Source organism: Saccopteryx leptura, chromosome 11, assembly GCF_036850995.1.
Source record: "Saccopteryx leptura isolate mSacLep1 chromosome 11, mSacLep1_pri_phased_curated, whole genome shotgun sequence".
Taxonomy (NCBI): Eukaryota; Metazoa; Chordata; class Mammalia; order Chiroptera; family Emballonuridae; genus Saccopteryx; species Saccopteryx leptura.
The window spans coordinates 36,521,927-36,534,608 of record NC_089513.1 but is presented as its reverse complement, the minus strand read 5'-3'; the positions used below and the strand labels follow the sequence as shown (position 1 = coordinate 36,534,608).

The 12,682-nt window shown below is 34.6% G+C and overlaps 1 protein-coding gene across 2 annotated transcripts in view; it reads right to left on the bottom strand.

Moving 5' to 3' along the window:
- Positions 1-12,682, bottom strand: part of DSC3 (desmocollin 3) — a 46,580-nt gene that overhangs the window by 15,225 nt on the left and 18,673 nt on the right. For both annotated transcript variants that reach the window (XM_066352875.1, XM_066352876.1), the window contains exons 7-13: positions 11,805-11,949; positions 8,960-9,126; positions 6,060-6,194; positions 5,488-5,673; positions 2,361-2,617; positions 2,111-2,253; positions 632-856 (exon numbers count right to left, since the gene is read on the bottom strand). In XM_066352875.1, the coding sequence (XP_066208972.1) occupies positions 632-856; positions 2,111-2,253; positions 2,361-2,617; positions 5,488-5,673; positions 6,060-6,194; positions 8,960-9,126; positions 11,805-11,949 (1,258 nt within the window). The remainder of the gene's footprint in view (positions 1-631; positions 857-2,110; positions 2,254-2,360; positions 2,618-5,487; positions 5,674-6,059; positions 6,195-8,959; positions 9,127-11,804; positions 11,950-12,682) is intronic.

Below are 12,682 nucleotides of genomic sequence, written 5' to 3'. Positions count from 1 at the left end.
GGGTCTGGAACAGTGTCTGGTAGACAGTAAGTGCTCCATAAATATTACAAATTAACATCAAGCTAAGAAATGGAAAGGGAAGTATTCTAGGCATTTGGGACAGGCTAAGAAAAGTCCAACTTCATGAAAGAGCATGACATAGTAACAAAGAAGCAGTGAGCGATGGCTAAAATACAGACTACACTCCCAGAACCACTATCACAAAGACTGCCCTGCAGGCTCCAGTGCCAGACTTCCGTCCATATCCCACGTGTTTCCTTCCAAAATATAATAGAGTGCTTGTCTTATACACCCGGGTTCCTCATCACCAGTTTGCTTACAATCAAATTTAAATTGACCATCTTCCATTGTCTCTTCAACTCACTGAAATTACTTAGAAAACACAAAAATAATTTAATAATGAGCTGCCCAATAGTTTAACAAAGCATTTTTGTCTTTGTTGTAAAAGTAAATTTTGCCCTCATAAAAATTATGATTTCTTTTACTTTACATACAATATATAACATAAGCCCCCTACAATATTTGTAAAAGTTTATGTTAGGCTATTGAATATCAATTTTACATGCTTCATACAAGTAAATCCATTATCAATTATTTCTGAGCATATACATCATTATTTTTGATAGAATACCATTAACTTTCTTGAGGGTCCATATCCTGTTGATTTCTGAAGAAGTGTCTGCCAAACTGAAATGAAATGGAGCGCCATGGATAGGTTCATCAGGATCAAAAGCTGAGATGTCAGTATACCCCATCTTCGGTTTGCAAATTACTAGATAATCTTGAAGTATTGCTGGTGCGTTATCGTTCACATCTTCAATGTTAACTACTAGTGTTCCAGTACATGATCTACCATCTAGGAGGAAAGAAAAAAGAGTTAGTGTAGTTTGTAAAGTCATATAAATTTTAATTATGATATATGGGTTCTTTTTATGAACTCTGAATTATAAAAAAAAAAGTGGTTAATAAGAACATGGATAGATGAAACTGGAAGATTATCTAAAATGAGTACATTTGTTGACCATATCAGATACAACTGCCAATAAACTTTCTACCAAAGTTATTGTTATTACCAAACAGTACAAATAAATGTCTGAATTTCAAACTCTATTTCCTTGAATTCCTTCTGGCACAGATGTTAATGAGCAAAAACATGACTACAAAAATGTTATTCTAATCCTGGTATACATCCAAAACACTTAGAGAGATATTTTAAATTATGAAATGTCTAGGCTCTCCAACCAGGATTTCTGATTCGGTTGTTCTAAGGTAGTGTCTATACCTTGATATTTTTTTAAAGTGTCATAAATTATTTTAAGATGAAACTAGGGTTGAGATGTTCTGGGTTAATTTAAGGAACAGAATTCAAGGAAAGAATAATTTTGACCTAAAAGTCAGATTAAAGGCTCAAAGTAACATGTAGAGTTCTAGAAGAGTCTGGTGAGACCATTTCATTATCCCCAGACTTCAGTTTTATTTTTGTTTGCTAACATAGAGTCAATAAGCACTGAAGGTCCACCAGGATAAGGATATAAAGATAAAAAGATAAAAAAGACACTTGTTCCCAAACAGTTTCGCTTTGTTAGATGATTAAGAGAAGTAGCGGCCCTGGCTGGTTTGCTCAGTGGATTTGGAGTGTCACTCCAGCGTGCAGACGTCCCTGGGTCAATTCCTGGTCAGGGCACATAGGAGAAGCAACCCTCTGCTTCTCTTTCCCTCCCTCTCCCCCTTCTCTCCCACTTCACCTCCCACAGCCAGTGGCTTAATTAGTTTGAGCATTGCCCAGGAATTGAGGATAGCTCAGTTGGTCCAAGCATTGGCCCAGGTGCTGAGGATAGCTCAGGTGATTCGAGCATCCGCCTCAGATGGGGTTTGCCAAGTGGATCCCAGTCAGGGTGCATGCATGAGTCTATCTCACTATTTCCCCTCCTGTCACTTAAAAGAGAGAGAGAGAGAGAGAGAGAGAGAGAGAGAGAGAGAAGTAAGAACAGAGTCTTTAAAGTGATTTCTACAAATTCCATATAGTCATCACAAGAATAATTCTGCATAAGAATAACTGCATTATTCTCAAATTTTTTAAGGAAATGCCAGATGAAAATTTTTTGTTTACCTTGGTCTATTGCCAGGACAGTTACATTATACACCTCATTACGATGAGTTGCGGCCTCCCTGTCTAGAATTTTGGAAGTTTTGAATGACCCTGAAATTTCATCAATGGTAATCCACCCTTTAGGATCATGCAATTTTTTGTACCTGTTAATAAAAAATAAAAGTAGCCTTTAGCAATATAAAATGCATTAAAATAAATTACTGTCTCAATTGTTTCAAATGCATAATCGGTATTATAGATTTCTTTGTACCTTATGCCTCTGTTACTTCTAGTTTCAGGGTCATATGCCTTATAGCCATCGGTCATGGACCCCACTGCTGAATTTTCTTTAATTTGTACATATTGGGCTGCAGGACTGCATTCAGGCCCTTCATCCTGATCCTTCACGTAAACTGTGACCGGAACTCTGTTCATGGTTGTCCTGGGTGCAGTATCTCTAGTAAAAGGAGCTTCATTGCTTACTCCAATTTCCAGAACCACTTGACGGTTTTCTTCATAATTCAGTGGCTTTGAAAAGAAATCCATGTATTTCAGTATGAGTGTAAAACACACTTGATGTTTTGTAGAGCATGTGAACTTTAGTCAATGTGAACACGTTCCATGCATACATCCCACGTTCCCATTTAGTTCATATTGACTTTTATCCTTTGCTAAAGAGAGAGTGATTCTTCACTAGGTCGTTAGCAAGAGTCCAAAAGTTTCTTTCTGCAGGTGGCTTGCGGAGTTACGGAAAAGCAATTCCTTAAATATTTTTATGATTCACTCATACTAAAAAATTACTCTGAACCTGGAGATGATGCAAAAAGATGACAGTGTTCCATGGTCCTGGAACTTAGTGTACTTGTGGCTCACTATTTACTATTGACTAGGGCCCAGACATCTTACAGCTCTGATCAAATTAGATGTCAACTTAAAACTGGAAAGGTACAATGATCGTCTTTCCTCCCTGATAGAAAAGGTATTCCCAATGCATGTTTTAATTCATGAATATCATTTTTATCAGGCATAGAACTGAGCAAACTTATTTCAGCTTTTCTTTTTCTCAAAACCCATCCAGAGTTTCATTTCTTCTTAAGAATCTGTCTTGCCTTTCTGCTGGTACCTTCATTAATTAGTTAAGTAGAACTTTTACCTATGCTGACTATTTTTATGAAATTATGTTTTGACAATTTGGGAATTATACTTTGGCATTGTCTGTATTTTATCCTAAGGGGCTCTCACCATGAAAATGCAGTTGAGTAAGACAAATATGATATGCTTAATGATGTTATTATGATGATTATCCATGTTTTTCAGAGTAAGAAAGTGGAGAAGGGATAAACTGATTTTTCCACGGCTAAAAGATTCCCACCTGAGCTGGATTGAAGCCAGGTGGTGGGGCTTCATTCAGTTCATGTCCTTAACTACCACACTGTCACTCCTCTGCTACTTTATGCTGTTTAACTGGTTCACTAGCCTCTAAAATTTTTTTAAATCAATCCTTGGATTATAACTGATTTTCAGACAACAAATCAAGCAAAACCCATAAAACACTTTTTTACACAAACTTGGAAGCTCTTTTTCTTTGAGTCTCTGTTTATCAAAACAATCTTGGCTGATAGTCAGAGAAGAACAAATACTATGTGATTTCACTCATATATGGAGTCTAATGAAGAAAATACACTAACAAACAAGACAGAAACAAATCACAGATAGAGAACAGACTGACCGCTGTCAGAAAGAGGGGGGTTGAAGGATTTGGTGAAAAGGTGAAAGGACTAAGAAGGAAAAGGCACAGGCAACTGCAGAGTGATTGTTACTGTATTAACTACTAGAGAAGAAAGGGGTGGGGGAAGTAGGAGAGAGTAAAGGGGGGTAAAGGGTGACAGGAAATTTGCCTTGGGGTGGTAAACACACAATGCAAAATACAGATGATGTGTTTTAGAATTGTACACCTGAAACCTATATAATTTTATTAACCAGTCTCACCCCAATAAGTCAATAAAAAAGTTAAAAATAAATAAATCCTGGCTGTACATGGAACAAAACCAAAGCTGATAAGTAATATTTTAATTTTAAGCCTTTCCCCATACCTAGGTATTATCAAGCTGAGAAAATAATATCACAAGTCCACTAAGAATTTATGAATCTTAGAGTCTACAAAAGGCATGTGAAATCCGTTTTGATTTCTATGACTATCCCAGAAACTATAGAGTCAAGAGGGAATACCAATTAATATGTTTATTTGTTGCTAATGAACACCATCACACAAATTATATGTGTTGGTATGATCGTGCAGAGAGTCGGAGCATCTGTTGACAATGAGAATTGGATGGGAATTTAGAAAACAGCTGCTGAGCAGGAGGTGCAGTTATCTGATCCAGAGCCACCTGCTAATTGAAGCCTTAGAATTTTTTATGTAATTTTTCTAGGCTTAAACTGGATATTGTCTTTAGTGGCTTAAAATTCTGCAAGATTAGAGATCTGCTGGGATGAACTCGATGATTAATGAAAAGACATGAATTCCTTTCCACCACAGGGCATCTTTTTGATTTATCAATTGAAATAAATTGTTCAGAAAGATCTGCATGGAGATGCTAACAACTCTCTAGAAAATGAAGTGTTGTTTTGAGGAGCTGAGGACCTTTTATGTTGAGAATGAAACAAACAAACATTAAGATGAAAAGCTTACCCAGGACTCAACCAAAGACTGTATCAACTCATGCTCTACGGTTCCAGAAAATTTATCTTCTTTTTTAAAGACAAAAATTATCTTTTAATGGAAAATTATAAACAGTAGTACCAAGAACATGTTAATACCTATAAAAATATAATAATGATATCCAATGGCTTATAAAATACTTTCATTTTTATTATTGTTTGAATAGCTACTAGGGAGGCAGAGAGAAGTATTATTTATTTTTTTAAGGATAATACAAAGGCTAACTTATATAAGTAAGGAGTAGTTAAAGAGCTTTGGGAGTGTTTTTCCTACAGAAGGTAAGTTTCAAATAGACATAACAGCCTTTTCAAAAGAATATACCTGTTCTGTATAGCGTTAGCAATAAAATGTGGATCAAAGACATGGGATATATGGAGAATAATTTAGGTACAGCAGACATAAGGGCTTCTGAGAACCAGAGCTCACTAAATACAAAATAATCTGCCAACTGAGATATGGAGATTCTTATAATTGAGAATGTCCAAGCATAAGTTAGGTGACTAGTAACTGGAAACTAAATTACAGATGAAAGGCAGCAGTAGATGGGAACAGTGGTACTAGATACTGTTTTATTCCAGCATGTAGTCTATGAACTGAAACTATTTAATTGATTAAACTATTAGTTTATTAAAATGTGTTAACTTGCCAAGTTGTTATTTATTCGTTATTACTGTACCTTTACAACACACAGAACGCCTTCATTAGTTTCTTTGTCTGTAGAGATTTTGAAATGTCCGTTTTCATTGCCTTTTAAAATGGTAAAATTAGCTCTCCAATTGGCACTGTTAATTAAATCCTTGTCCTCTATAGGTAGTCGCAAGATTTCCACATTGTATTTATTTTCCTCTACTTCTGTTCTATACTGTAACAGAAAGAATTCATTAAAAACTTACTTTATAAAGAAAACTTTTACAAAGAAAGTAAAATGTTCAACTGCAGAAGTATTTGTTCTTCTAGTTTTGCCTAAAGATTATTTTAAAAGCATGAATTTCAAATAGTATTGTTTCATGAGGACATCTTTTAAATGAAAGAAAAATTCCATTATAAATGTAGACAAATGTTACTGGCCTTCAACAAAAGGTCATTAATATATAAAATACCATGAACAAATAAAATAGATTTCTATACCTACTATTTAATTTTATTCAAAAATAAACATATACTTCAAAATATAATAAATGCTTATTACTTTAAATTAAATTACAAATGATAATAAACAAAAATAGATTTTTTGAATGATATACTTACAGCTTTTTGTTTGAAAACAGGTGCATTGTCATTTGAGTCCGCTACTGTTATGACACAAGTCGATGTACTAATCAATCCAAAAAATTGACCATCCATATCTTGTACTTTCATTACCAGTGTGTACTTGTCTGCAACCTTAAAACAAAGCACATATTTAATTAGCTTTGAGCAACTTCGTTTAGATTTATAAAGTGAAATTTTAATTGTCCATTGTTTGCATCCATGCTTTTATTTCCATACTTGCATATACTTTAAGAATTTGGTAGACAGGTATAAAGCTGAAAAGAAGAGGTTCAATTATAAAGAGCCATACTAAGAATTTAGACTTATGCTTTACATGGCAGGCGATATGGAGGGTCTCCTTGAAGTCATAGGGAGAGCACAAAATAAGAGCATTTGTGTTTTAGAAAAAATATTCTTCAAGTATGTGGAGCGGAATTTGGAGTAAGCTGAACTGGAAGTCAAACCGGTTAAGAGCTCCTGAAGTTGTCTAACACAGGTAGTATAAATCTGAGGCAAAAACCATGAGGGTGACAGGGAAGTTAAGTGGGAGTCAGAATTAAAGTAGAGTTGATAACGAATTCTATATACAAGTGGAGAAGGAAAGAAAGGTTGAAAATGATGCTCAGGTATCATTCTTGTATAGATAGGCAGACTAGCGTCACCAATCAATATAAGAAATTCAGAAAAAGAGACTTCTCTAATGAAATGAATACTGGCAAGTTCACAAGGAGGGACAAAATCAATGAGTGGGTTTTTTTTGGCATATATTGAATTTTACATGCCTATGGGAAATCTAAGAAGAAAAGTCCAGAAGACACCTTCATATATGGCCCATACTTATGGGATGGACCACAGCCAGAAATAACGATCTGGGAATCACAAGTAGAGGCTGGTGGAAATCATGCCAGGAATCAGTATCTAGGAGAGGTTAAAGGATGAGAAGAAAAGAGGATGTAAAGAACAATAGCATTTCAAGTGCTGAGAATATAAAGGGGAAATAAGACTAAGCAAAAACAAAAAATCAGAAAAGCAGTAGGAAAATCAGAAATCCAAGGAACGAGGGAGTTTCAGTAACTGACAATAAACAAGGACTTAAGGTAACTATTGCATTTGATAATTAGAAAATCACTTACTTCTGGGAATGAAGTTTCACAGATGGTATGTTGATGAAAAAATGGAGACATTATTTTGTGACAATTTTATCGCTCTTGTCTTTCTCTCCTATCATACTATTCTTTAGCCACCCTTTGTGTTGTTTAATTTTTCTTAATTTTTTTTATTTCCCTCTATCCCCAGGCTTCATTTTACTTTTCTCCCTTCCGTGTTGGAAATCAACATTCCCACCCTAAAATGCTCCACCCAGAGGCTGCAGGACTCGGATAGCCTCTTTTTTCTTTTTCCAAAGGCACAGTTTCTTTACCACTCTTGTTCGTTTCTTTACTTTCTGTGTTATTTCCCACAAGATCCTGTTAGATTTTTTTTTTTAATCCAGCAAGTAGACCTGAGTTGATTCCCCAAAGCTGTTTCTTACAAGCTATGTAAACTTAAATTATCTTTTCTGAGCCTTATTATTCAATCTGTAAAAAATGAGGGAAAGGCCTTGTTTTCACTGGATTACATTACCTCTGCATATTACACAGATACAAGTCACATTCATATTACCCCCTTCAAACCTTCTCATTATTACCAGTCTGTGCTTTATCATATAAAATGTCCTTCCTGTACAAATGCACACAACCCCCCCCCAAAAATTATTAAAGCTTCTGTACTACTTCTGATTCATTTTTATAAGTTTTCACCATCCTTCCCTTTTTCTATAGCATCAAATTCCCCAATGTTTTCTTTTTATTATTGCTCCCAGACTTATTGGTCCTTCTATTTACGTTATTTTGGGTGTAGTGGGAAGCATGTAAGTGTTCCAAAGAAGCTATTTTGTATATGTGAAACTGATGAATTTGCCTCAAATATAGGGTAACAAAGTCAGGTCAATCTTTCTGATTGTCAAACAAGAAAATTATAAAAATCAAATCAAATTATGCAGAAATAATTTAAATATAAAATAATATATATGAAAATATGCTATTATTGTTATCTAAATAGTATTATAGATTTTTAATAATCTATAAACCTTGCCTCAACTAATCCTTTCTAGATAAAAAACACACATATATAATAACTGGGTAAGAATCAGGGTATGATCTATATTCATGGAACAAAACAAATCATCCTTTATGAGAATTGGACCCTCTACTGGGTAGAACCTACTAGACACACAGAAGAAAAAAATTTAGTGGCCCTGGCCAGTTGGCTCAGCAGATACAGCATCAGCCCAGTAGTGCAAATGTCCTAGGTTGATCGCTGGTCAGGGCACACAGGAGAAGCAACCATCTGCTTCTCTTCTCCTCCCTCTCCCCCTTCTTTCTCTCCTCTTCTTTTCCAGCCAGTGGCTCAACTTGTCTGAGCATTGGCCTCAGGTACTGAGGATAGCTCTGTTGATTCCAGCATAGCCCTGGATGAGAAAAGCATTGGCCCCAGATGGGGGTTGCCAGGTGGATCCTAGTTGCAACGCATGCGGGTGTTTGTCTATTTCCTCTCCTCTCACTTAAAAAATAATAATAGTATTTAGCAATAATAAATTGCATAATATCTTTTGTTCCCACACCTTCTGAATACCAGTTGATCTGTATTTCTATTCTTCATGGCTTCGCTTACATAGGAAACAGAAATAAAATGAAAAACAGATAACATGGCCAAGAATTCTTATTATCTTATGCCTAAATAAAATAAAATTGGAAATGGAAACTCAGTACGAAGAATAGCAAAGTACAGTAAGTGGGGAAGAAAAGGGGGCCTCACCTCCTCCCATAAAAAGATATTCTAGGAAGTATGAAAACTACCTCTCTGTCCAAATACTGAGAAACCAGGGTGATTGCGCCTGTGCTGGGGTGCACGGAAAAGATCCCAGGTGATCTTGGTTTCTGCTCCAAAATGCTGTACTTCAGGCGCGTGTGCATCGTGTCTGGTTCATCTCTGTCCGTGGCACAAACCACTCCCACCGTACTACCTACGTTTAAAAAAAAAAGTGTTTAATTCACTGAATTGTCAAACACATTTAGGAGTATCTACACTTTTCAGATGTTAACAGTGATGGTGGAAAACTAATTTAAAATGCATTTCTTACCAGAGGTAGTCAATCTTTAGATAATACTAAAGGTGACTTCAATTTATAATATAAAAAACTTTGAGGATTGAAGTACACTTTTACATTGCTTACAGCTCAAAATTTTTTATAGCGAATCACTAAAAACTTATTCAAAAGGCATTTAAAAATATTTTCAACACATATTCCCCCATATCACAATACAAACCTAGCTGGAGAGATAAACCATGGGTCCTGAGTATATCAGATGTGTTTTTTTTTTAATTAAACTGAACTGTATTTGAAAGAAATTAAAGCCAAGTAAAATTTTTAACACAATATATGTTTTAAATACTTTTGTTACTATAAAATATTTTTAAAGTTTATATATGTGAGCATATATATGTAAATAAACTATAGTATATATCTATATTTTACATATATTTCTAACTTGTATATTTATATATTAGATATAGTAGGGAATGTTCAATTACATACTTATAACTAATTACAAAATTTCTGCCATGGATCAATATGCAGATATGAACTAATAATTTTTTATCATAAAAAATAAAGGCTATTTACCTTTTCTTAGAAAAATGTTTATAATCTTTGTAAGAAGTTACATTTTCTTCCTGCAATTTTATTGACAGTCAAGAAGACTGTCAATTTTAATTCTCTGGATAAAGAACTGCTTTACTTATCACATAAAATTTTCCTAAAATCTTGCCAATTCCTTCCCATGTGTGTTATGCTTTGTCCAAACCATCTTTGTGTGTGACTGAAGACAAACTCAGGAGCACCCATTAGTTCAGTGTATGACAGCCTTAATTGGTCTGAACCTACTGGTATGAGATGGTTAAAAACCCCTGGGCTAATCTGGGCATCAAAGTGTTCACCCTTGAATCTTCTGTTACCTCCAATGAGAACAAAAACCTCAAGAAAGAGTTGGAAACCAATCATCTCTCTTTGAAAAAAAAAGAAGTGTAACCAAAGTCATGGGCTTGTGAAGCTGAAAACATTATAGCTCATCTAACATTAATTAACTCACTTTACAGGTCTGAGAACTCAAAGGGAATTTCATGAGTTCCCACAGTAAGTTAATAACAGACCCTAAACCAAAAACTAGGTTTCCTATGAATAATAAAGAGATCAACATCAATGACATCAAATTATCAAAGTAAAATATAAAGGGAAATAACAAGTATAATAATGCAATGAAGATCTAAGTAACTAGCAGAAACCTCAACAAGCAAGTTAGCAAAGTCATCCTTTATGATTGAGTCCACATTTCTCAACTTTATTATGTGTGGATACTGTCCATATTGAAAGTCTCAGAAGACATTATGAATGCCACATTAAAAAGCCAACTAAACTGAAATTCTTTGGTTTTCCACATGTGAGAGCAAGTGTTTAGGATGGAGAACAAGTAATGTAAGTTTCTCTGAAGTTATTCCAGTATTCATTCTAAATTGGAAATAGTAAGGTAGTAGTTTAATAGAAGCGACAATAGAAATAAGAGCTTCAAAAAATGTATCATCAGTGAATGTCATTCAATACTTCTCTAAATAAAACCCCTCCAAAATATTGATTTTACTTGTATTGTACATTTTACCCTGCATGTTCTCTGTTTGAAGGTGATAATATTGATAAACCCACAGAATGATAACATGAAATAAAGTAAATAAACTAAATATGGTATGAAGCTTAAACAACTGTCATCAGCATTTATAAATAATTGGTATCATATTGACAGTACTACAAACTCATAATATCCTCTAAATTACATATTGTTTGTATTTGATAGGATGAATACATTTGTAAATAGAAACTGGTCAAACACCATCTCAGGATGATTGGCCTTGAATATAAAAAATTCAGTATCTCAAAAAATGTACACAAACATATCAACATAATACATTTCACTCTTAAAAGTTGTCTTACCATAAGGTCTGAAGGGGAAAAGGCCATTCTAAGCCTAATATGGACAGATTTAACTAAATAAAGACCTGAACGACTACTCTGCTACACAAAGAAACTATAATAAAATTTAAAAGCAACAATATACTAAGAAAATATTTGCAATGTGACAAGTTAATATCCTTAATATGTAAAAATCACTTTATTTATTTTTTTTAATTTTTTTTACAGGGACAGAGAGAGAGTCAGAGAGAAGGATAGATAGGGACAGACAGGAATGGAGAGAGATGAGAAGCATTAATCATCAGTTTTTCGTTGCGACACCTTAGTCGTTCATTGATTGCTTTCTCATATGTGCCTTGACCGGGGGCCTTCAGCAGACTGAGTAACCCCTTGCTCGAGCCAGCGACCTTGGGTCCAAGCTGGTGAGCTTTTTGCTCAAGCTGGCGACCTCGGGGTCTCGAACCTGGGTCCTCTGCATCCCAGTTCGATGCTTGTCCATTGCGCCACCTCCTGGTCAGTCATGTAAAGAACACTTTTTAAAGTAGATTTAAAAATAGTTTAAAAAGAAAGATAAATGCCAAAAAAAAATAGAGCAAAGGAAATAAACACACATTTCAGAAAAGAAAAATACAAATGGCCAAAGAAAACACACAGACAAAAAAGTCCAAAACTTGTCTTACCAAGTTTACTACTTTCTGGAACTTCAAAATTATAAATTTGTTCTGTGAAAAGAGGATGGTTGTCATTTTCATCCTCCACTCTGATGGGCAGTGGAAGGGGTAAATCTGCTGAATACCCATCTGCAGTTGATGCATAGGCAATCAACTGAAAGAAAAGAAAAAGCAAGTTCAGTAGTCCATAGTCCATTGATATAAGATTCCAACAAGAGCAAATACTATCCTTTATCTACCACCTTCCTTACAAATCTTTTCAGTAATAACCCACTTAATTTCTATTCATTGCTTTTTTAATCATCAAAGCATCAAATGGAGAAACACTTTTAAGGACAGTAAAGGGTATCTAGTATTTGGCATAAATGTCTAAACTGCAAATAAAACTTCAGAGTACAGTGAAGTCATGGACAACTGTGTACATTAGATTGATAATTGAAATGCAAATATAGAGACTCAGATTATAGTCCTTATCCTCTCCATAATCAGAACGTTGTATTGGAGAATACAATTAAACTCACTGCACTAGGAAAAATCCCTATTACATCATCTAAATAATGCAGCAATTTCTAATCTTGAAACTACCAAGCCCTTTTTTAGTTTTACCTGATAGATCACATATTTTTAAGAGTTTTTCTAACAAAATCCATTTAATAATTTCTGCATTGCTAAGTAATTAAAAGCACTGTAATATCAAATAGAATGTATTTCTATTTAGCATGTGATTACAACACTGACTTGATAATTTTCTAACCAAAAAGTAAGAAATGTCATGTGGTAAACATCAGTCATATTTGCTTACCCAGATCTCTTTCTTGTTCTAGGAAAAGAATCCCTTATTCTTATGAGGAATAATTGTCCCTACACCACAAGGATGACCCCACAAC